This window comes from Pithys albifrons, chromosome 3 (genome assembly GCF_047495875.1).
Source record: "Pithys albifrons albifrons isolate INPA30051 chromosome 3, PitAlb_v1, whole genome shotgun sequence".
NCBI lineage: Eukaryota > Metazoa > Chordata > Aves > Passeriformes > Thamnophilidae > Pithys > Pithys albifrons.
In genome coordinates, this window is record NC_092460.1 from 18,742,649 (window position 1) to 18,767,984 (window position 25,336).

Here is a 25,336-nt window from a genome sequence, read left to right on the forward strand (position 1 = left end):
GCAAGATTAAATTTTTGAATTTATGTGGAACAAAAACACCTTCTCAATCACACATGCTGACAGATTGCAGTTCCATTCAGCAGTACACAAAATATCACACATCACAATATCAAAATATTACAAAGGAAGCTTGATATTATTATGCTTATAATTATTTTTAAATGTCTTTTCTTGATTAAATTATCTCTTCAAAGCCTCATTGTATTTCAGAGAAGTTCTACATTATCAGCTCATTCAGGTATATAAAAATTCCCTCAAAATGCCATCAGCTTTTCCTTTCCCCAAGTACAGGATGTTGGACAATGCACACACCTTTGGTGAAGGGTAACTTGTAAGCCAAAGTCTGAAGTCTGGATGACATTTTTCACTGTTAAGCTCCTCACATATTTTCTCCAGTGTTGGCATCCAGGAGACAGCTAAATGGCAATTTTGTAAACAAACCCAGGTGCCTTCTTCCATTCCTGTTTCAATCATTTTTGTAGCTATAGGTCCTTGTCCTTGTCCTAATGAGATGGACTGAAATTTTTCTCCCACCATCTCCCTGTCACTTGCCAGTTTCAGGAGGCCTTGAACAGAAAGCATAAGATTTTAACATTTCTTCCTGAACAAGCAGCAATGTCAGAAAAAATATATTAAAAAACTCCTATTACTGTTTTGTTTACATGTACATACAAATTCCGATTTTCAGACAGCACGGAATTTTACCAGTGTGACATGATATATTCAAAACTACCAGCAGAAAGTGCAAAACAATCCTCCTTGTGTGTGAAGGGGAATTTCAGGTCCCTAAACTGAAAAGCTGTGTTACACTTCTGTTTTCTTTTAAATTGCATACTTACTAGACATGGGATCTGCTCCTGGAGACAGCACAAATATTAAAGGGATTGTAGAATTTGAGTCTAAGTAACTTTTTGATAGATCAAAAGGTGGTGGCTCTACAAATTTCTTCCCCAGTTTATCTGTAACAAATGTTGTTATAGCTGGACTAATCTGGTGAAAAGAGCAAATACAAATCATTAATATGAAAATAAAAATAGACAAATATGTCAGACAAAAGCTCTCAGTTGATGCTTGTGCTGTTTGTATTACTCACTTGAAAAATAAGAATTGCATTTATTTTCTTAATAAAATATGATGAAGAACAATTATTTTAACAGCCAGTGCAAACTATGTTAGAAGGCGAGGAACAATCTGCAAATCTTCAGTAACAGATCATTTTACCTTGTCTGGTCTTAAGCACCGAAGAACTATAATCTTTTGTAATTCAGTCAATGTATTATTCAATTCTTCTGGTAATGGAAAGCTTTGAGGCTCTTTGCTATCATAAATCTTTTGCCATTCATCTGTATTTTCAGAGACGTGACTCCTGGAGATAAAACTTCACAATTACTATAAACACCTGGATTCTTCTTTTTTAATGTTTATCAAAGGCCAATGATATTGTATTGTGATATCAGCCACTTCACATCTACAACAAAAAATAATCCCTCAGTTGAGTTGTGAACAATGAAAAATCTCTTGGCACCAATCCCACCAAGCTGCTGCAGACAGACCCCACCTGAGAGGGTTCCAGCTGACAGTGAGTTCTGTCTCTTCTTCCAGCACTGCTTGGACCTTCCTAGGTCTGGGTGAATTTTCTGCCTTCAGTATTTCAGGAGAACACCAGGCAGTTCAACTAGGGAAAAATATTTCCTTCACACAACACACAGAGCACATCCCCTGCAATGGACAACTCTCAGACTGTTTAAAGGCTGGATCATCATCCACATGGTTACTAAAACTCCAAAGGGGATGAAACACCAAACAGCCTCAAACAATTTCTTCTAACAGAGCAGTGTTTCTGCATTCAGATCCAAAAGCTCCAAATATTCAGACTCAGCTATTTATATGCAAGACTTGTACAGCCATGCTGGCTCCAGAATTTAGTGTTAAAGCCTATTTAAACCCAGGATGAAATTCTACTGATTTCAGGAGATTAGATTTCACCAGAAAAACTCCTTCCACAGAACTGTACTGGAATTCTGCTACATACTGTTCCTTCACCTTTCACTGATCCCTTAAAACACTGTTTCTCTCCCATGGAGACATTTCAAAAGAAACGTTTCTTTAGGCAATGCCTCAAATAATTAAAAAACCCATTTTTATTAAATAATATTATAATTAATGATTTGACTGACTCAAATAAGTAAAGAAAAGATAATGGTGAAACAAAGGGCTGGTTTTACCCTGGTGTGTTCTGGCACTGATTTGAAAAATACATAGCAAACATTTCTTTCAACATGTTACACATGTGCTGGTCAGAGCCAATTAAGGCCATTTCACATCATTATTTTACTATACCTCAGTCTTTCCAAAGCTGGCATTTCACTGGCACGACATAATTCATCCCAGCTCTTGTCTGACAGCCAAGAAGGTGCTGGATTCTGGTACTCATTCTTGAGACCCACGCCCCCAGTTAGTAAGAACATAAACTCTTGACGTTCTATTTCTTCATTAGCCCTATATAAAAAAAAGAGAAAAAGAGAGAAAATATTTAGTAACTGAGATACAATTTGACATAATATAAACAGTTGTTTAAAATTAATTACACTTCACTGCCACTTAGTAATGCTTCTACTACAGTAACAGCTGAGATCAGATCTCAGTGTTCTGTCTAGTTACAAAACTGTATGGTAAGACTGACCAAGACTATGGTAAGGGTTTCAAGAGGTAAACCTTAGAATCAAAGAACTGTTTAGGTTAGAAAAGACATTTAAGATCAAGTCCAACAGCTATTATATCTATGGCCTTTAAATCCCTCTAGGAATGGTGATTCCATCACTGCCCTGGGCAGCCCCTTCCAGGGCTTGACAACCCTTTTGGTGAAGCATTTCTCCTAATATCTACTTATTTGTTTATTAAAAGTGCAATTACTTATTTGTTTTTTAAAAGTGCAATTACTCAGGAAGAACAGTCCTGTATAGACAAGGACACAATGCAACTAAGTATGTACATTGTGGTTGTGCAATTTTGAACTTATCATTCCTTTCATGATGTATTCACACAAAATTACAAAAGCTCAGGAAGACAAAATTAAAAAGCTGGTGGAATAGAGAAGACTGCACTTGAGACCTCATGTGTGTGCAAAGGGATAAAAGAGAGAGAGGATAAAAAAAGAAAAACAGAGACAAAAGACTAGAATTTGTCAACATTGCACATTGCTGCCTAAGATTTCTTCCTAAAATGTGTTCTTAAATAACAGCAATTGTTTTTGACATAAGGATACCATGAAACACTACCCAAGGTCCTTTAAAGACAGTCAAAGTTTGATTATTACAAAACTTTTGATTTAAATGAGCACAAGCACATTCTTTTCATGATGTGCCCTGTTATAGCAATACCTGCACTCAAATACTCTTTCATTTGTAAACATTATGTGTTAAAAACCCGAAAATATTCATGCCCTTAATCCAAAGGCATTATTATCAGTATGCACAAGAACATGCCATCTCATCAGTACCACTCCCATGGAAAGAAGATCATTAGTTTCTGTTAATGAGGGACTTCTCCAAAGTGAGCTTACAGGAGCAGGTTGCAGCAGAGCAGAAACGAGAAGAGCAGCTTGTCTGTCTCAAACAGGGAGCGACACACTTGGCAGTACAGGTTGTATGTGAAATGGTCATTCAGATACTGAAGTCGCTTCTTCAGTATTTTGGATTTATTACTAAAAAGAAAAGAAGTGAGAAACTGAGACTTCAAATTTAAAACCAGGCAATGGGTTAAGAAATCCCAGTCTATTCAGGGCTGTGCAGGATTTATTTTAGACTCCATAAGGGACTTTGATTCCAATTTCCCCAAAATTTCAATTACACTTCATGCCTCACAGCACTTTTAAAAGTCCCAAGCAAAATAATGAGCTGAAATCAATTTGCCATAGTTAAGTGATGGCACTCAGTGTTCATAATGGAGCTTAGTTCAGAACCAGACTCCACCTATTCTATAAGTCACATGCTTAAAAACAGGTAAATACAGCATAAACATGCTTACAGTTTGTGATTCACTTAAATAGTAACTAAAAAGAGTAATTACTTCATTAACAAATCACCTTTTGCTTCAAAAGCCTGCATTTAAGGAGGTAAATTGTTCCAAAATGGAGAGATCTCACAAGAAGAGATCTCACAAGAAGATCTCACAAGAGGTGTTTTCCAGAAGGTATTTTCCACCAGAGAGACTCTCTTTACCTGTCATGGATGGAGTGGACGAAGAGGTTGACAAACCAGCTGAGGGAGTACTGGTACATGGGGTCGATGTTGGCCAGGTCAGCGATGCTGAAGAAGAGCACGGCCGAGTGCTGTGCCACGGGCCGATACGCCTCGCGCGACTCCGCAATCTTCGCCTCCGTCTTCTCTGCGACCTGCACACAGTGCCAAAGAACAGCCCCTGAGAGTCTTTGTGCAAAAGTATCACTGCTTAATAACAGCACTACAACAGATCTGTGCAGCACTTTGTAACACCAGAGTAAGGCAACACTCACATTGCAGCAGGTGGTGACCACACTGGGTGGTAACATGACTTGGCCCCAGTTACCTGGGGTCCAGTTACCTGTGCTATGGGGGCAATAATGAAAACACAGGAGGCACCACAGATTCCATGCACCAAAAGTATCAATGCATTTGATATATTAAAAATATGACTGACTGTATTTAAACTCTGCAGTTAAACACACTTACTATGTATTTAAATTATAGTTATTCTACCATAAATCGGCTTTGTACAAAAGTACTTTGAATATATAATGATATTTCAAAATTTGACTATCAGACAAATCCTGAGATTACATTTGATAACAAATATCAATAAAACAAACATCAGCTTAAAGAAAACACTAGTATTTGATATCTTTTAAGTCTATAGTAATTAAAAAATGTAAAGAAAAAAATTAATTTTTTCTCTGACCAGTATTATTTAGCGCTCACTGACTTCAGCTGGTATTTTATGCATTAAGTAAAACAAAAGAATCTTGCATATCTTTATTAGTCACTTTGATTACTAATATCTCCTTGAATACCTTTTTTTCTTTTTAAAAGTAGCTCCTTCCTTTATCTTAACATGTTACCTTAACTTCAGAATTTAATACTTTTCACTCAGTTCTTACAGACAGATACACATACTTTAAAACATTTTAAATTCAAGGCTGAGTAAAATACCAGTGAAGATTCTAGAACTAATACAATTTTCTTTCTCTTCACATTTCACAAGTACAGAATTGCTCCTTGTTCTGTGCTCAGAGCCTTTCTGCTAGTGGCAAATTTAAGATTTAGTTTCTAAGTATAATTGAGGGAAGCACACACGCACTCTCCTTACCTGCTGCTTTTTTGTGATCTCATTAGCCATTACTTTAGCAGAATCCAAGACCTGGATGGCAGTCTCATCTTCTAGAATGTCCCCCTCAGATGAATGTAGAGTTTCTAAAATTTTCTTCTCAATTTCTTGTAGACTCTTTTTATTGGCTGCAGACTGAATGATGAGAGCATTTCTTTCCTCTTCTAAATCTGGCCTAATGAAGAGAAACAGACAACAAAATCAGGCAAGGCTCATCTTCCACTGCCTGCAAACGCAGCCCAGGGAAACGACTCCCTCTTTCTACAGTGTTTATGAACATTCTCATCAGCTGGTGCTGTTCAACATCTTTTATAGTTGTGAGTACAGATTTACTGCCATTCAGTCTTTGCAAACAATCTTTAACATCTCAGCACTTCACAAACAACAGGGCATCCTGCTTTTCCTTTATCATAACTCTGCTGTCTGAAAAGACTCCATAGGATATGCAGAACCAGTTTACTGCTGGAAACACATTTTTTAGCAAACTGAGTCTGGTCCAATTGCACAGACATGTCTGTACAACCCTGATGCTACTTCTATGTGTCTCTCTGAGGGTTCTGATACAACCCATAATTACTTTCAGAGGTGCTTTGCATTTATCTTATACCAATTGAAAATGAAATTCTTATAATTCTGCAACCTTGTCTGGCAGCTCAGTCCCATTGTAAAAATAATAATAATGATTTATACTTCAAATAATGTTTACGTAGTTTTCTAATATTCAAGGAGTATTTCAGGTGAAAATTGTCATGAACAACCAATGATTTCACATCTCTTACATAATTATCTTGTGTACACTGACTCCACAGTAAACATAACAATCTGTTTCCACAACAAACTTTTGAATTTTTCTTTAAAGCTGTTTCTGGGCAACATTCACACCATGTAACATTCATTTTGCTATGCAATAAATTAATCTCTCATTTCCTTGGAATTCTGACATAAAAAACTTAATGGCAGTTTGCATAGAGGAAGACTCACCTCTCCTCTGCTACAACAATACCCAGCAATTGGTCTTCAAGTCCCTCTGGTGTTATCATAAAATTGAGTAATAAAACTTTTGTAGAAATTTCAGGCATATAATGTGGATTCCTTAGTTTTGTGGTAATAAAAAACTTGAAATCACTGGAATACTCAATAACAGATTCACCAAGTCTGATACACTCCATTCCTCCTAAAATTAAGAGCAAACATGTTAAGCAAACTTATCTACTCCAATTACTTACAGGTAAAAACCCCAATTTTTTCATCAAGTAAAAGCAAACTTCTTGTCAATGACAAATTTCCTGAAAAGTAAAAATAAAAAAATAGATCTGATAATCTGAAAAATTCTCAGAGAATTCAGTGGGGCCACATTCTACTCTTAGCAGGTGAAATCAAGTCAATCCAGTGACTACCGTACTTTCAACTTGCATATACAAAACAAAACTAGAGATGAGAACAGACAGCTGTGGAATTATTCTCAAATATTATATTCTTACAGACTACTCTTTCCTTGAGTTTTCTGCAAGAGGAAACAACAACAACAAAAAAAGAAACAAACAAAAGAGAAAAAAGGTGTTTATTTTCTCTTTTAAAAATTATGAACATGAAAACAAAACCAGTAAAGATAAACCATGTAAGAAGGAAGGGAAACATATTTGTCTTTATCTGCATTTTTCTGTCATTTTATAGGAGGAAATTAAAAGTTGAAAACCAAATTCATAGCTATTAGCAAGTGTCAGAGAGAGGAAAATTGTGCCTTAAGCAAAAGGCCTCAACATCTTTCCTTGATTTGTGCAGCATTTCAAACCATCACACAGCACCAGAGACTGTAAGCTGGACGTGAATTCATGTTGCTGTTCAGAATTAATGTTGCTGTACCTTGTTTAAAGGTCTGTTTGAGCAGCAGAGGCTCAAGAGATGGATCCAGCTCTTCTCCAACATTTTCCATCAGCAGCGGAGTCCCAAACTGGATGCAGTTCTCCACAGTTCTCATGTAATCCATGTCACTGAGCTTGATAACATTCAGACGGTTTTCCTTCTCAAAATTCTTGATCCATTTACTTGCTTGCCCTTGAGGATCAATCATTAAAGGCCTGGAACATATCAGAAAGTTTCTCAGTGTTTGCAGGAGTTTTTCAAATTTTTAAACTATTTTACATGTTTATGTGTCAGGCTGTCGAGGAAGAAGTGATACAATTTTGATTATGTTGTTTTTAAGAGATCAGTGAAAAATGGATGTAGAGCTGTTTTACCAGAATTCGAAAAGTAATAGAAAAATAGTTTCAAAATTTGCTAAAAAGGTTTATAACATTTTTAGTAAAATATACTAGAATGCAGAATTCTTGTAAAATCTTGTTCTGCCTCTCCCCTGGAATTCTCAATATTTAGAATTTATTAAATTTTACAAATTTTGACTTCCTTCTTGTGTCCTTTCTCACTTAAAAAAAAAACCAAACCAACAATTGCTTTGAATTTAATCTGAGATGTTGGTATTTCAGCCAGTATAAGACAGGAAATGTAAGCAGGGCAGGGAAAGGTGATAATGTTTTAATTTCATTCAACAGCTTTGTCTCCCTTTGCATGTGCTGATTTCATGTATACATACGTGTTTCAATTAGTCAGGCATGAGAGAGTTTCCCACACAAAAAATACCTATAAAATATAAAATTCTCATCTGATAACCTTCTAACTGGAAGAACCTGATTTGACTGTGGGATCTGGAACCCTACAAAGTACATAACCTGAATCCTGTCATTAACCATGTAAAGAATGAGGATTTCTGTGCAGTTTTAAAACAGATTATGCTGGGAACAAAGCAAAATATTAAAAACAATTAAAAAGGGAAAAAAACCCCAACAGCTTCATCCAAGAGCACTGCATCTCCTGAAAGGAAAGCTTTCAATGATGTACACAAACCTCTGAAATGTTATCCCTCTTAAATTGCACAGGAGAGCAATATAAAGACTCCACTCCTGTTCTCAACTATATTGTTCTGTGGAAGTCAGATTGTCTTTAGATATTTAATTTTCTCTTTTAAAAGAGGAGGAACTTCTTTGGATTTGAAAATTAAACTTTTTTGTCACCTACCAACGTCTTGAATTGTCAACAATGACCCCATTGTCTACAGAAAATGTGTCAGTTGGCAAACCAGCAATATTCCAGGCTCTGATTTTTATTGGGTCTCCAAGGTTCTGACTCAAAGAGAAATTCTCAGAACAAGGGATATTTTTCTCCTGGAAAAGGTAAAAAAAAAAAAAAAGAAGAAGAAAACTCCATTTGTCTTTATTCTGTGTTTCTTTACACCTTTTATTATATGCCACTTCAATACAAAGTGCAATCTCCTTATATGAGTCTGAAGTAAGTCATGTATAAGTAAAAACCTGGGAAAAATAAAACCATGGTTCCAATAACTGCATTTTAAATGTAATTCTTCCATTCAAAAGCAAAATACAGAAAATGCTGAGATTTTACTTAAGCAATAATCAAGCCCTACAAAGTCAATGACATGCTACTGTCAGTGTAAATTCACTGATTTAATTAAATTCAAATCAACAGAATATTGGAACAGCAGAATTGATCCCATTTGTCTTAATGAGGTTTACTAGGCTAATGTTAAATAAATGACAAGGAATTTTTGAAGCCTTTTGCAGCAGTGTGAAAAAGACTAAATACTTTTTTAAATCTAAGATAAGCTACTAACCTGGCAGACTTTGCTCCAGTCTTTGGTACATTCTTGTCGAAATGCAGCAGTAAAAGCTCCCAGGTATGCTATGACACCAGCTGATATCAGAATATCTCCTGTCAGATTATCATATTCCTCCTGAAGATCTTTTGCAGCTTGATCCCACCTGTGACAAGGAGAACATACAGAAAAAATGGTGCTAAAACCTCCATATTAATGATATCGACCTTAAAAGTCAACTTTTTGTTGTGACTGTTCAGCTTCAGGTGGACAATATGAAAACCTCATTTATGTATTTTATTCTCATTTGGAAGAATTTCTCTGCAATTCTCCCAGTGTTGTTGCCCATATTTTTACATTACAATCAGGAACATTTCAAGGGCACAGACATTCTTAAGCAGTACAGTCCTCCAACAGAAATACACTATTAAAGGTTCAGAGAATAGAAATCCAAATTCCATTCTACAGTGCCTGTTATATCTGACATTTTGCTTTATCCTGACCTTGTTTTCTCTCCACCAAGGCCTCCAATCAACTTCTCTGCTCGTTCCAGTTTTTTAGCACACAGATCAACCTGGAATTCTAAATTAGCCTTTTCTTCAGTCTTCTCAGTGAAGATTTGTTCCAAAGCAGCCAAACGACCTTCAACAGCTGCAAGTTCTTCCCTCTTCTGATTCAGGAGTGTCATTGTCTCTGCCAAGGACTCCTCAGCCACTCTTAAACGCTCCTTCTTGGGTTCAACCTCCTACTCAATTACAATCAACACACAAATGCTTAGATTAGTATGAAACACAAGGCTAAGGGTGAATATACAGAGCAAAGGGAAGATTCCACAGCTCTGAGGGACTGGGATAAAACCCACACCTTTGACACCCTGTGATACACTTCTATTCCTTTAATCCATTTGCACAGACCCTCTGCTGCTGAGGAAGCTTTAGCCACCACTTGTGGGTCAAACTCTGGATTAGTCAGGTATTCAGTCCGAATCTTCTGCATGATGGCATCCTGGGAAACAAAGGCATTGGAGCTCAGCAAAGGTTCACCTGGAAATCAAACTGATTGATGGCCAGTTCTCTACATAGTGAAATAGAGAAGAACCTTTCAGTGTTAACTGTTGGAGAAACCACATTTGTTTATTTTGATTTTCCTATCACTATTTGTGGGTTTTTTCCTGTTTCCAACCTAATCCTGTTCTTATCCTTTATAATCCTGCATTTGCTACATCTTCCATGTGGCAGCTCCCAGGTGTTAAGAGCATTGCAGTCACACAGAAGCCTTAATTTACACTGTCCATTGTGGAAAACACATTAATTTCATAATTTGCCATCTTTTTTTCAAGACATAACCTTGAGGGATCACTATAAAAATGTATTTCTACTAATTTAAAACAAAATCTAAATTTGGATACCAGATTTTATAAAGGTCAAAGCATATTCAATTTCCAGTGAATTCAGTAAGCAGTGAGAATCACACTCTCAGATAGCAAGACCTTTGGGAGAAATGGTTATATTTGAAATACAGTTATAAGTATACATATTTCTGCTTTTATTGTATATCTTCCAGTATAATTAACAAAATACTACACATTTTATCATCATTCATTCAATCAAAACAGTACAATTAGAAACAAACATTAAAAAAGACACCCACGGCAGGTAATTATAAAAAAGTTTATAATGCTGAATTCAGAAAAACTAGGAAAAAAAAAGGTATACAAAGGTTTGGACCAAATGTTCACTGGTTCCAAAAAAACCCTCAATCATCCTGCAAAGCAGAATATGTGAAATGAGGTACAAAGGATGCAGGTTCAGAAGAAACAGAGGCAGCTCCTCATGCCACTTCAGACACAATTCTGGAATGCTTTGTGCAAAGATCCTGTAGATCCAGAAAGTAGAGAAATGACAGAAGAGAGAACCACTGAAAGTTGCTAAACACACAGAAAGCACATTAGTTTTGGAAGTCCTTCATTTAAAGTGCCAGAGGCTGGAAAAATACTTTGAAAATTATCATATACACTGTTCCCACTCACAGGATCATGGAATATGGGAAGGGACCCACATGGACCAGTGATTCCAACTCTTGGCTCTGCACAGAACAAGACCAGAAATCCCACCATGGGCCTGAGAACATAGTCCCAATGTCTCATGAACTCTGGCAGCCTTGGTGCTGTGACCACCACCCTGGGGAACCTTCTGAGATGTCACACACAAGGCTCACCCTGAAGAAGTTTGATTCTCTTGGCCTAATCTTGTTGTAAAGATCCCTGGTGATCATGGAAGCTGACTAGATTGGACAAATGAGGTCTCTAATACATTAGTTTCTAATTCTACTTTTTCTCCCTGCCAGAAAGTGTCTACATGGTAAAAATCACTGAAAAGGCCTTACTGGAAGAGGGCTCTCGGAAACGCTTTTCAGCTCCCTTAAGAAACTGATGTTGCCAAGCATTTTCTGGCTTGTAGTCCAATAATCCAAAATCTACAAAACACAGTAGGAAATATCTTTTCAGACTTTAAAACAAACAAGCAAACAAAAATTTACAAGCCTCTTTTAATTCAAACACAGGCATATTTAATACCCATGACCTTGCATCCCCTTGAAATGCCAACAAAGCAGAAAGTCCACCAGATCAAACATTTCCTTCAAATCATACTTAAAACCAAAGAGTAAACAGTGTCTCTGGGAAGTTAGGAATTATCTATTTATCAATGTATGAGTCAAGCAAACTAAATGTGTTCTCTTTGCACATTACAAAATTTGGAAAATAAAGAACTCTGAGTTTTCAGTACAGTGATGGACAGAGGCCATAAGTAGTTGCCTTCTTTACTGGACCTTGGGTAATCTTGTTTATTGTACAAGTGCTGGAGGAACACATATTACATTTTTATTTCAAACTGCCATCTTACCTTGCCTCCAGACCCTGAAGGATCTGCAATTTTCTCAGGTTTTTTCCCTCTTATGACACAGACAGCAGCCATGACAAGTTTGACACCAGCTGGAGGATTTTTCATTGCTTTGACAACTGCTATGTCAGAAGGCTACAATAAAAAAACACATGTAAAAAATTATGACAAATATTATTTCTCACCATTTGATAAATGAACGGAGAGAAAAAAAAAAGGAATTATAACACCATTACCAATGAATGTAACAGGCAACAGAGGACTTTTAGAAAGCATGATACAGTGTTAGCATAACAATTAACAATATCCATCAATGTATCCTATGCAAGGGAAATAAATAAATGCTAGCAAACTGTAAACTAATGATTAAATAAAATTATGTTTTAAACAGTCCAGGTAGAATACTTTTATACACTACTGTGTCATCAAAGACATCTTGTATTCTTCTAAACTCCTACTATACTAAACTCCTGCAGTACTTTCTCAATAATACAGCTTCCAAATCCTATGTAAGTCATGACAAGGACAAAACCTTGAAAACAAAGATCCAGGGAATTCTTAGTCACAAACAAATGCTATGTAACACACTGCTGGTCAGCACTAACTCAGCTGAAAGACGAAATTCAGCTGATCCCACTGATGATCATCTCAGGTTTTGGTTACTTTTCCCACAAGTGGGTTTTTTTGCAAATAAACAGTTTTTTAAATGCACTCCCCCTTGCCCAGTATTCTGAGTACATAAGAGGAAATGCTGAACAACGATTGTACAGGGCCTCTCCTTTGCCAAAACTGGAGAAACATAACACACTTTAATTCTTTTCATTTTAGTTCAATCTTCCCCAAATAACTGAGAGAGTTAAATAACACTTTCAAATGCTGAAGTTTAGATTATCTTGCCTTCAAAGTGTCAAGAGCACCAACTGCAGCCTCCAGGACAGGTATTGCCTCTGCCAGGTCAGTCTCACATTCATTTTTCAATGTCTGGGCTTCTTCAGCTTTTTCTGTGGCTATTTCTTCATCTACCTTTACAACTTTTCTTTTTTCTTCTACTTCTGCAGATTCTATTTCTATTATCTAAGGAAAAAACACGAGTGGGCTTTATATTGTATCTTACAGTAAGAATGTAATTTTCTTTCAGTTCTAAGGATACAACCATAAGGAATGGCAAGTTTCACAATACTGCAAACCTCTGTAAACAAGAAGTGAGCTCCAAATCCTCAACTCAACTCTTACTCTGAAAGTCATGTGTCAGTGACATCAGTATACACACACTTAGAATAAAAGCCACAAAGTTGCATTTGTATAACTCTACCTTCATCATGTTTGCATTTTCCACTTTAGCCTCTTCCAGTTTGGGCTGCAGCTGAACTAGTTCTATTCTCATCTGAGCAACCTGTGCATTGCAAAAGAATCAAGTAGGATTCAAAAGGGTGAAGCACAATTTCCAGCAATTTCTGTAAGACCTAGATTTTACCTAATGACTAATTTATTGATAGAAGGATATAAGAGTTTCAAATCAAAACATTTCTAAGACTCCTTTTATCTCATATGTACCATGTCTAATTTTAAGATCTATGTTAACCATCTAGGAAAGTGAGTGTTCACATACTGCTTAGCAATATATGCTTAGAGATGTGTGGTCTCCAGCACAAGTGTTCTAACATGAGGGGAAGAAAAAGCAAACTGCATTTCTTAGAGTTTTACTGCTGAAGATCAAGCTAAACAAAATCTGAAGTTGTGCTTTTGACTGACTTCTCCAGGAAAGGACCCTCATTTGACATTTTCTGTTTTCAGTTCCATGTTTGTCCTACCTCACCTGTGCCTCAGCAAAAGCTAGTTTTTCTAGCCCATTCACATATTTTCTCTTGGCTTTCATTACACTGTCTCGTTTCTCGGTAAGAAGTCTCTGAAATGCAGCAATAAGCTCAAGATAAGAAGTAGGAGTAACATAATTATGGCGTCCCAGGCTTTGTAAGAACCTATTAAAAAAAAAGGGTAAGAATAAGGTTCCATATATTTTTTCAGTTCATTTTTTCAGTTAGCCAAGTTATGTAACTCTTTGATGAATAATAGGAGTAAACAATTTCAACTATTTTCTAAGATATTTTTATGCAGGCAGATAGTTATATTAACTTTTAACATAAATATGAGTGGTAATTCAACTCAATCACCTACTATTTTATTAATTAATGGTTGTTTTCAAAAGAACTAGACTGACCTTTCAGAGAGTGATAAAACTGAGGTATGAAAGTATTTACAGATGGGCACAACTCCCTGGCGCTCTGTGTCTGTGAGCTCAAGTGTCTCTAAAAACTTACTGGCCACACGTTCAAGGGCATCTTCAGGCCATGGCTGAGGCAGAAGTAAAGAGAAAAGAATTTGTAAAATTGAACTGTAGGCAGTCTTCATACCTTAAAATGAGTTTTTACCATTCAAAACACCAGAATGAGCCACACTAGTCCCAGATTTGCCTCAAGAACAAGGAAGTCATAGAAGGGTTAGCTCACACAGCAATCTTTTCTGGGAACTCCTGACGGATATTCTAGTTCAAAGCTGCACAATTTCTTTCTATCCAACCATTTCTGTATCTGATGTTATCCTTTGGCAGAAAAATTAATTGACATCAGCACTGGGCCAAGCTCTAGAGCTCACTGTGCTTCAGTGAGAACAATACTGCTCACAGCGAGGATGGTTAACTACAGGAATTCTCCAAGTTTTATTTTGCTCTAAAAGATCTACTGATACACAACAGGATTTGTGTTTTCTAATTGTTTCTATGATGCATGATCTGCTTAACAGGCAGCACGAATTTAGATCATTTTACAGTCACACTGAAATGGTTTCTCTATCCCTTTAAAACATACACATTATGTAATACAATGACTGATTACCACCATCAAACTAAGACTACTCACTACTTCAGAAATTTGGAGCAATAAAATGTAAGTTTATTTAGTTATAGAAACACTGAAATTGCAAATCAAAGAGCTCCCAAAACACTACAGAAAATGACTACATGGTTTTAAAATTCAAAAAAACAGGGAGTGCTTCTACAAGGAAGACAAAAGAGAATCTAGAGGGACAAAAAAATGTAGAGCCTTAGGAAACTGAAGTAGCTTCTTGAGGAAACAATACAAATATTTTCCCATACCTGGAACCAATCAATAGTGCAGCAATTGATGAGTGATGGGAACTGTCTCAGCCGATTGCGGAAAGCATCTCCAATTGGGCTGAATGCCACCACAATGTGCAGGTTTTCTTTGCAGAAGTTCACAAAATATGCAAACAAGGCCAAGGGACTGAGTTCTTCACCTTTACTGTCAGTCTGAACTACTGCACGAACACCCTTAGGAATAACACAGGGCATAAAAAAAGTTCTATCATTTCTCATTAAGTACACCAGAAGTCCTGTGGCAATCCTGCCAATGACAGCATCACCATGAAATGGAATCTTTTATTGTGAATGAAGGAGGTGAAATAAAATAGAAGACAGCAAGGATACAGTTCCAAATATTGCTTGCTAGCATTAAATTTTCAAGTTGGTGTATACAAAGATTGATGCCCCTTCCTCCCAATTTTTGACTGCTTTTTGTGAAAATTCAAGTCTGATTTCAGTTACAATTTTTAAAAAAAACTTGCCTAAGTACATTGCAAGTTTACTTGAGCCTAAAGTTCTGGAGCACCTTTGCCCAACTTCTCTCTGGGTAGAAGTGTCAAGACTTTGAGATTCTAACAGTGCCCTACTGCCCTAGAGAGCCTTGACAAAGTCAGGCCATGTTTTCTTATAAAAATATCTTTGTCCTTAACTGACCAGTAGAAACATTATGATGTTTTCTTCTCCTACACAATACACTACAAAACTCACTATGGCCACAGGGTACTTGTGAACATTCCAACTTACAACTTAATGGGTTTGTGAACAGAATGCCAGGGCAGAATTAAAGTTAGTGGTTGGCATAAGCTACTCTGTGAGTTTATTAATAACTGCTTGATTTATCCAAGGCCTCAAAAAAGAAGTCACACAATTAAGTGCAAATGTACAAAAGCCATACTGCACACTGAACTGACAAAATAGCTGAAAAGGGAGGTGAAATTAAATATGGTTTCTAAAGATACCTCTGAAATTTCTTGTTTTTCATCTGCTGCAAAAAGGTTGGGTACCTCCCCAGTGTTGAGGACACTGTCAATATCTTCTAAAAAGCTTTCTTCTTTAATTTGTGCATCTGTGATTAGAAATACAGTTTTCAAGCCTTTTACACCTGCACTCTTCAGAAGTCTCTGAAAATGCAAGACAGTTAAAAATATTGTACATTCCAAAACGTCCTTCCTCAAAAATAAGGCGAAACATAGGCAGGTTATTAATACTCACTTTCAGATCTTCTTTCCACTCGTTTGTACCATAGGTCTTAGAGATCTCTGGCTGAAAAACCCACATTCTTGCCATGAATGCTGCCAGACGGGTCAGAGACTGCCGGCCACTCCCTCCCATTCCAATCAACAAGGCATTGCCCCCTGGCTGCTTCAGGATCCGGCTCAGCCGAGACAGGTGTTCCAACATGTACCTGCATTTGGAGTGTGGTGATCACCAGAAGGGCACAACTACACACACATTTATGCACCTCTAAATCTGTGAAACAAATAAAGAAGTAGCATCTCCAAAACTAATTTCTCATTGTCAGGTGGGGTGGAGCGGAGAGGAAGAAGGAGTGTGGGTGTGCCTCACAAAATAAAATAAAACTAACAGTTCTTTTATTATACAATCTGTAGCTTAATTACTACAAATTACTAGAAGGAATAGGCAGCAGTAACAACAGGAGTACTGTAAGAATAAATGCATCAAAGGAAACAAAAATCATTAATCCTCTACTTCAAAATCATAGCAATATTACCAGTTTTAACTTTCTTGAAATACAGCAATTTAAATATCTTTTTCAAGTAACCACTGGGGGAAAATGGGTTGTATCAACAAACACCTCCCTTTCTTCTCCCTCTGACAATGTTTTATAACTTGTATGTGAAACAGACATCAGAACAACATCTTCAGGAAGCAGGACCTGCACATCACTGAGAGTCCTTGTGAAAACACAAGCACAGGTTATCAGGGAATATGCAAGCAAGGTCTACAGGAGATCACCTGCTGAAGCACAGGGCATGAGGGAATTAAAGAACATGAGCAGCAGCCAAAAGTGGCTTCAAAAAAACTTGCAAGCTTTTCAAGAAAGATAAATTCTTGTTTATTTTTACTGATTTAAAAAATAAAGGAATCAAATCCAGATGTTATGCATGAGATTGAACTCTAAGGCTGCAGCCAAACATCCTGGCTGCTGTCACTGGGATGTTGTTTCTACAACTCAGGAACTGGCCTCTGGTCAGAGGCTTCCAGCTCTTCAAACTCCAGCCTAGTTGGATATACAGGTACTCACAAATCCAGCTTGACAAAATGACCTAGACTAAAATAAGCTGCTGTTAGCAGAGTTTAAATTAACCCTAATCACATCCACAAATGTGTCATATTCCAATGGCAATCAGGAAGGGGCAGTAATCTCCAGAAATAGAGACAAGGATTTGTGACCTTCTAATCTGTCTCAGTTGCAGCTCTGCCTGATCACAAGTTAAGATTACAAAGGGCTCCTGCAGAGCCTGGAATTCCACAGGATCAGCTGCAACAGCAGCTGGGTACATGGCCAGCTTGGGGCAGGGCTGTGCTGAGTGGCACCAGAGCAGAGAGATGGCCATGACTGTGCCACATCCCACTCTTGGAGTCCTTGGCAAAGGCAAAGGCAAAGTTGGCATCCACCTGCACTGGGAACAAAGCCCTAGCAGAAGCACAGCACCCACCTGAGTCAGTGCTTCTATTTAGTGTTTCTGTAACAACTAAAGAAAATATTCAAAGCTACTCCTTAGGAGAAAAACTTTCATGATTTACTTTCAGGTAGAAAAAGCAGAGGAATAAGAGAAAAATCACTTTACTCCCACACCACAAACACCTTTGTGGACGCATAAAGGGGAGGAGACACACCAAAAACTACAGTCCACAAAAGTAAATATACTGAATTATCAGCTACTTAAAGCTCCTAATAATACAGATCACACACACCTGAAAACAACAAGGTTCATTCTTGTTTTCTGGGTTTGATTATATTCATCCAGACACTGCTCCACAACATCACCAAACTCCCGAATGCTTGGAATTTCAATATAAAGTCTTTCATCTCCCTCAAGGTCTGGAACCATGTAGTCACCAAAACACAAACTTCTCATGTTCTCTTCTGTTACCTACAGAAAATATTCAGCAAATTATGAAGCCAAGTTTAATATTTTATGAACATATTCTTCACTGGAATCTTAGAAAACAAAGCAGAATTTAGACAAATACCCCAGAAACAAGAACAAGCACTCCAAAGTATTTTGACTCACAAACATCCACCTCAAAATTCTGTTTCTTGCATTCAACTATACACTTACTCTTAATTTGTTCTTGGTAAACAATTGGCTCAAATAGCAACTAACAATCTCCTAATCATGGCCTTCTGATTGCACCAAATTTATACAGATGTACATGATGAAATGGATAACTAAGACCATAAAGTCATTTCATCTATACACAAATTTCTTTTACAGAAAAGTAGTAAGTTTACTCACATTTTGAATGTAGTATTTTTTGAAAAGAATATTTACATATAACACTTAAATCCTTCCAAACAATTTTAATCTTTACTTTTTCCCCCCCAATGATGTCATTTTGCAAAATTCAACTCAAAATTTGGAGCACATTTGATCCAAATTTTCACCTGTGATTAAGTAACTTTCTAATCCTAAATTTGTGAGAAAAGCAATTATTTTGCCACAGGTTAAATGTGACACTCACAGGTGCCTTTCCTTGCTTCAGGTGTGCAAAAAGTGAATCAAAGGCTTCTTTGAAATGGTTTTTCACAATGTCTTTCACCAGATTGAACAACCAGGCTCTGTCATCATCCTCCACCAGACGGTCATAGAAGACACGAAACACCTCATGGACAAACAGCCGAATCATGACATGCTTGTTTTCCACTGCACTTTTCTTGATGAGCAAACAGCCATTGATGACCCGGGAGAAGTCCCGCAGGTTGAATGTATAATGAGATTTGGCAGGTGTGGGCAAAAGGTTTTGGATGGCTTTCTTATACACCTTCAGAAAATAACAACAAAGAACAATTAAATCAACCAAACAGTAACACCACCTATATTATTATATAATCCTTCAGTGTCTTATAAAATTTTATTTCTCCAAGAAAATAATTTCATACTTAAATCCTAATGAAACCTGAAGATCTCCAAGTCCTCTCTGATCTTATCAGATGTACTTCATGCAGTTAAATACTTCTTTGCAAAAATGTCCCCAGTTGCCATTCTTGTTTTATGCACATGGTACATTGCAATGAGATGCTCCCTAAAATCTGTACAATTGAACTTCACAAATCATGTAGAAATCCCATACAGCTGGGCCTAATGGCTTTCCATTTCACAACATTTCCGTGATATTTTCGCATACTGGGGTCACTCTAGAAAGCTCTGTGTTCCTGATGGGTTTCTCAGCCTGCTGTGATGTGCCCAGCAGTAATGTAAAAACTGGGAGAGGAAGGAGCAAAGTGTAGAGAGTGCTTTCTTCATTCTTAGTCTGTCTGAGAAGGAATTTTTAAAGGGTTGCAACTGATAGTTTCCTTTTATCTTTGCATATGACAGCTTCCTGTTGGGTCGCAAAGAGATTCCAGTCTCACCCACATGACATTATGTGGTAGAAGTACCACAGAGTCCCCTTTAACACAAATTCAAAGACCATTTTCCTAGAATCAGAAGGTTACTGCAGTAGCAAATACCAAAACAATTTTGTCAGGGCAGATGAGGCTGTTATGTTAAAAAGAATAACGAACAAAACACTTAAAATCCCTCCTTCACCAAGAAAATTACTGTAGAGCCAAAGGAACTGCAATGAACAAACTGAACAGAAATTTTCATTAAGATATTTGTCTCTTACCTCTAGAGTGGCAGTGACAATTTGATTCCCAATTGTGGCAAAATCAGGAGGAAAATCATTAGCCCGTAGGTAAAGAGCTACCACAGTGGAGAAGATGCGAATCATTGTTTCATCACTGAAAGAATTGATGGTGCAGATGTTGAAGTGCCGCAAAAAACGCGGCGTGACGGGATTCCTGCCCCCACCTGGGGGCCCCATGGCAGCCAGTAACTGTATGTCCACAAGGGTGATTTTAGAGGTGTCCTTCAAATCATACCTTCAAAATAAAATGTAGTGTGACATTTAGGTACGGATATAACACCTTTGGTACAGCTCAGATGCATTGATATTACTGAGCACTCTGCTGCATAACACAGGTAATTAAAAATATTTTAAAAATAGAGTATGTATGATTTACTATTACATATATTTGTATAGATTTCATATTTTTAAAACAAACACACCCCTCAGAAAACAAAAAACAATTAGTCCTTTAACTGTATGCCAGCTAATCCCAACACATCAAATGCTGGCCTGAAAGTTTATTTGTTTGAACTGGGTTACATAAAACCTGATAGGAAATTGTGACATGAGTATTGAAACTGTAATGTGACAAGACATAATATCTCCATTCAAGACTAACAGATACCTGTGCAGTGCCTGGAATCACAAGACTAACTGAGAAGTGCCTGGAATCATAGAATAATCCAGACTGGAAGGAACCTTAGGAGACTATGGACTCCAAATCTTCCCATTTAAGCAAAGCCAAAAACCCCCAAAGCAGGGAAAACCTTCAGCTTATTTTATTTCATGACTATCACCAGATCTGCTTTAATTCTTAATTTAAAAAAAATATTTTAGAGATCTTGTGAAAAAAAAAATTGACGACTAACAGAATTGTGGATGACAGGAAAAACCAATGTAAAGATTCAAATAGAAAGTTTTATATAACTGCATATATATATATATATATATATATATATATATATATAAATAAATATGTATAGAAAACTGCCAACTCCCTCTCAGGAGCATGAGAAAGAAATAACAAGAAACTGCACTAGAAAAATAGAAACAATTAAAAACACAGACATAAAAAGTAAAATCGAGGTGTAAATGAATAATTTATTTAATATAGTCTAATGCTGTGGAAGGTCAGCAATAAAACATTCTGAAAAACTCAAAATGAGTATTATGATCAATTTCATAAACTGAGAAGTCCATACAGTACAATATATCAATTGCTTCAACTTTAAAAAATGTATTTTTTATATAAACTAAATCTACTTTAACATTTACAAACCAATTCAAAAAACTTTTGAAAACAAAATTCAAGGGAATGAATAATTATAACAGCAAATGCAGCAAAAAATTTTCAGTTGTATTTCAAATCATTACCAAAATCCATGGTCACGGAACTGTCTTAAAAGCTCTATAGGGGGCTGTGCCCCATACTTCTCCAGAGCAGGCATGTTCATGTCATCTACAAAAATAATGCACTTTTTTCCCATTGGAGGGCCAAAGACTCCTTTGCGCCTCTTGTCCAGCCTGGCCATAATAATGTTCTAGAATGCAAAAGAGAATAACAAAAACATAGATTAGATATTCACAACTTCATCTTCTTGACCTTCAGTTATCTGCTCTGCTAACCTGGGTCTGGTTGGCACTGGTTCGGGCAGAAAAGTTAATGAAGAAGGGAAAGTAGAGATCCCTCTCCAAGTTGTTCATTAACTTGTCCTTGACATACACAGACTTCCCGGTGCCTGTTGGTCCCACGAGGAGCAGTGGCCTGCACAAAGAGGGAAAGCAAGCACAGAAACTGCAGCAACCTCATATTGTAAACTAAATGTAATTAGCAGTCAAAGGTTTTACTAGCTTGCCCTTCTTGTTCTATCTCTAAAAGCATTACATGCCTAAAGAAGAAGCTGAAGTGTTTTAATATATCCATTAAACCATCTCACAGTTTTAGTTTGCTTCCACCAGCAAAAAAATGGGAAGAGAAATAAACATTTCTCATTCCCTCATTCTCCTGGTGTTGGGGTATATGAACACACATGGGAATTAGATTTCCCCAATAGGTCTTGCATCAGTTCAAACTTCATAAAGCTTTAAGCTTTGGAATTAAACCTGAGGCTGGTTTTTATTTCATTCTCTTACATGATCTGAACATGGCTAATGTAACTGATTTTGATTAACCAAGGGGAAAAAAAGATAAAATACGCATTTAATTACTAAAGGAGAAAGAGGGTACAAAAACTCTCTGGGCTGTCCTAACAGCATCATCAGAATGAGACTAATATTAAATTACAATAAGGTTTCATAAAAAAACACAAACCAAAATTTTAGACAGTTTGCATAATTTGTAGCAAATGCCTATTTTTAAAAGGCCAAATAAACTTTGAGGGTTTAATAAAAACAATGAACTCAAGTGAAAGAAAAAGAGATATTTCTATGTATGACCAAAACTTCAGAAATTTGTGTTGAAGCAACTTACTTTCCATGGGTAATGAAGAGTTCTAACAAGTAGGTATATCGAACTGTGTCCATAGTTGGGACAATAATATCTTGAATCTTCACATTTTTATCACTGCAACTTATTTGTTCAATAAATTCATTCCAATGAACCCAACCTCCTTTGCCTTTCAGCTAGGAAGAATCACAGGTGTAAAATAGATTGGTGTGATACATATGAAGGGTTTTCTCTACTACTTCACTTTTGAAAAATTAAAATAATGAATTTTAATAAAGTAATGAATATTCAATGTTTCAGAAGTTCATACATTTAGTTTGTTTTACTTCAGTAATAAAAGTTAAATTACATACCTAGAATCCTTTGTTTTCCTCAAAGTTTTGTTCAGCAAAAGCAAACAATCCCACACAGAAAAGCCTAACAAAGTAAAGTTAAAATCCCCACTTAAGCTGTATTTTCCTTCCATTCCTACTGTAGGAATCAATTTAGTGAATGCCAAAGCAGCCAATCCTACCTCATATGTGTAGTCATAGACCAAGCCTTTCTCCTCAAAGGGACACTCCCATTTTCCCACACTCATTGGTACAGGATCTGTTGTAGATTTCCCAGACAAAATATCTCTCAAGAAATTATCAAAAATTATCCTGCTGTCAGCATCACAAATCCCACCAATGGACCAGATCGTGGCAAAAGCAAAGCAACCCTACAAGGGCAAAGATTACCAATTGTCAAAAAAAATGACATATTGCATGAACCTTCTACAGGCTGATTAACAAACATAATTCTGAAAAATACTGCTAAGCAGAGAGGTGTTACAAACTGCCCTTGAACAGCCTTGGTCTAAAGAGATTCAGAAACCTGACTAAAGGCAGAGCACACAGAACTCTTACTCAAGGATATGTATATGACAAAAAATAAAAACCACTGACTAAAGCATTATGTCACATGACAAAGCCTGAGAAAAGTTCTAATCACAAATCAGGATCTAGGAATTTTCTAATTCTATTTTAAAGAACTATTTTTACATTCTATTTTCTTCAGTTTTTCCTAAGAACAATCATACAGACAGAGGATCCAACTATTATAATTGTCATAAAACACTCATCCCAAGGAAATTTTGCTCCAACAGCCAAGTCAATCAGTGTTACAGGAACATTTATTTCCTTTAAGGGAAAGAAGACACTTTGCTTCAGCTAATTTCTTGGCTAGTTAAAAAGCACATTTAATGAAAACACTATCCCAGTTAATTGGAAAAATAGTAAAATTTTTGATAATATTTGTTACTTGCAAGACTTCAGTCTCATATGGGCACCTGCAGAGTGTGGGGAGAGAGAACAAGGAGGCAGTGAATTTGTTTTACATGCTTCTTATTCCCAAATTAAAGTCATTTTGGTTAGTACACTTGTTTTGAAAACTGGCACATGCAGAAACAAATACACATTTTTCTATAGGTTAAAAAAACCAACCATAATCCAGGCCCGGATGCTTTTGTTGGTGGGATCATCTTGCACAGTTGGACAAATCAGCATTTCAAAAAGCCGTGTGAGAGCTACAACAACATTGGTGTTGCTTGTAGGTACCAGTTCCTAAGAGATACAAAAGGCTGGGTGTTACACTTGGTGTGTGTTCACTTAATGTATCTTTTGGAACTAAAATACTAGAAGAATTAGATTATTAGCTAATTCTGAACAAACATTAAAAGGCAAGGTATATGCTGACTTTTACTCAAAAGATCATTTACCCTCCTCTATGTTTGAAATGCGCCAAGATCTTTACTTTGCTAACCATGTCCATGCCTACCATGTGACCATTACAGTCATATAAATGAAAATAAAACCCACAGAAGAAAACATAGCAACACATGAGCAAAATCCTAAGCACTGTCATGCTGAGTTTGCAGGGAAGTACACATACATTTCCCCTAGCACTTAAAACAGTACTTCCCTATTCAACATGATACTTCTAAAGAATTAAAAATGTACAAAATTCTCTTGGGAAAGCTTTTTATTCAGTGTTTTAACTACTTACTTTACTTTCAAAAATAAAGTGGAATCTATGATAAATTTCAAGCTTTAGGTAACATTCTCATTTTAACTTTCCAAACTGGTCCCAAGAGCTGCATATTCTTTCTAACTGTATTTTTCATGAGGGAGCAGTCCCCGTCCTCCAGGGTAACAGAATGGAAATGGCCAGTAGCCACTGCAGGAGGCAGTGCCAAAAATACCTTGCACTGTTTCTGACGGACTTTTAATGCTGGTGATATCAACCAATCAAAAAGTCCCTCCAGAAGATCCTGATGTTCCTTTTTGTTCAGAGGTTCAGGCAGTTTACTTAACCAAGAGGTAACAAGTGGCCTCCAGCCCAGTTGGGAAGGTTCCAAATAAATCATGCCACAACGACTGACTGTAGCAGGCTAAAGAAAAAGGGTAAACTTGTTTTATTGTACATTTAATACACTGAACTTTGTTTTATAGTTTCAGTAAATACAAAACTTACTGATGCTTGGGAAAGATCCATTGTTTCAAAAATAAGACTCATCTGAGGGGACATTTGGATGACTTCCCCACTCATCAAACAAAGCTCGAAAGGAAAAAAAATCATTTGTAAGATTAGAAAAAAAATTAGTTGTAAATGATACTTCCTATCACAGGAGAGTTCTATATGAAGATCAGAGAAAACAAGTATAGCCAAAGGTAAGATCAACTACATAAAATTTTACATCACCTGTAGCAATAGATTTTTATTGAGTTTTAGCTAAATTCTTCACTTAAATCATAGTACTCTACAGTAACCTACTAGTAGGTCCATTACAATCCAGGATAGAGACAAGGCAGCAAGCAGGGAGGAGAAAGGGTATCTGTTGCTATTGCATTCCAGCTGGAGACTCACCACACCTACTTACTAAAATAAATGTTCAGTTTGAGTGTTTTGACACATTATCATCT

General features: G+C 36.7%; 1 protein-coding gene across 1 annotated transcript in view; it reads right to left on the bottom strand.

Annotated features, from left to right (window-relative positions):
• The window catches only part of DNAH12 (dynein axonemal heavy chain 12), a 56,364-nt gene that overhangs the window by 7,762 nt on the left and 23,266 nt on the right, over positions 1 to 25,336 (bottom strand). Inside the window, exons 32-63 of the mRNA XM_071550030.1 lie at positions 24,888 to 24,971; positions 24,616 to 24,804; positions 23,858 to 23,977; positions 22,906 to 23,094; positions 22,416 to 22,567; positions 21,572 to 21,710; positions 21,320 to 21,486; positions 19,943 to 20,198; positions 18,797 to 19,096; positions 18,026 to 18,204; positions 16,298 to 16,490; positions 16,045 to 16,206; positions 15,080 to 15,274; positions 14,147 to 14,280; positions 13,745 to 13,907; positions 13,241 to 13,321; positions 12,826 to 13,002; positions 11,932 to 12,063; positions 11,414 to 11,503; positions 9,893 to 10,033; positions 9,532 to 9,773; positions 9,047 to 9,194; positions 8,434 to 8,579; positions 7,225 to 7,439; positions 6,343 to 6,535; positions 5,344 to 5,536; positions 4,221 to 4,393; positions 3,563 to 3,703; positions 2,341 to 2,499; positions 1,222 to 1,366; positions 840 to 990; positions 313 to 566 (exon numbers count right to left, since the gene is read on the bottom strand). Coding sequence (XP_071406131.1) covers positions 313 to 566; positions 840 to 990; positions 1,222 to 1,366; positions 2,341 to 2,499; positions 3,563 to 3,703; positions 4,221 to 4,393; positions 5,344 to 5,536; positions 6,343 to 6,535; positions 7,225 to 7,439; positions 8,434 to 8,579; positions 9,047 to 9,194; positions 9,532 to 9,773; positions 9,893 to 10,033; positions 11,414 to 11,503; positions 11,932 to 12,063; positions 12,826 to 13,002; positions 13,241 to 13,321; positions 13,745 to 13,907; positions 14,147 to 14,280; positions 15,080 to 15,274; positions 16,045 to 16,206; positions 16,298 to 16,490; positions 18,026 to 18,204; positions 18,797 to 19,096; positions 19,943 to 20,198; positions 21,320 to 21,486; positions 21,572 to 21,710; positions 22,416 to 22,567; positions 22,906 to 23,094; positions 23,858 to 23,977; positions 24,616 to 24,804; positions 24,888 to 24,971 — 5,403 coding nt within the window. The remainder of the gene's footprint in view (positions 1 to 312; positions 567 to 839; positions 991 to 1,221; positions 1,367 to 2,340; positions 2,500 to 3,562; positions 3,704 to 4,220; positions 4,394 to 5,343; positions 5,537 to 6,342; positions 6,536 to 7,224; positions 7,440 to 8,433; positions 8,580 to 9,046; positions 9,195 to 9,531; positions 9,774 to 9,892; positions 10,034 to 11,413; positions 11,504 to 11,931; positions 12,064 to 12,825; positions 13,003 to 13,240; positions 13,322 to 13,744; positions 13,908 to 14,146; positions 14,281 to 15,079; positions 15,275 to 16,044; positions 16,207 to 16,297; positions 16,491 to 18,025; positions 18,205 to 18,796; positions 19,097 to 19,942; positions 20,199 to 21,319; positions 21,487 to 21,571; positions 21,711 to 22,415; positions 22,568 to 22,905; positions 23,095 to 23,857; positions 23,978 to 24,615; positions 24,805 to 24,887; positions 24,972 to 25,336) is intronic.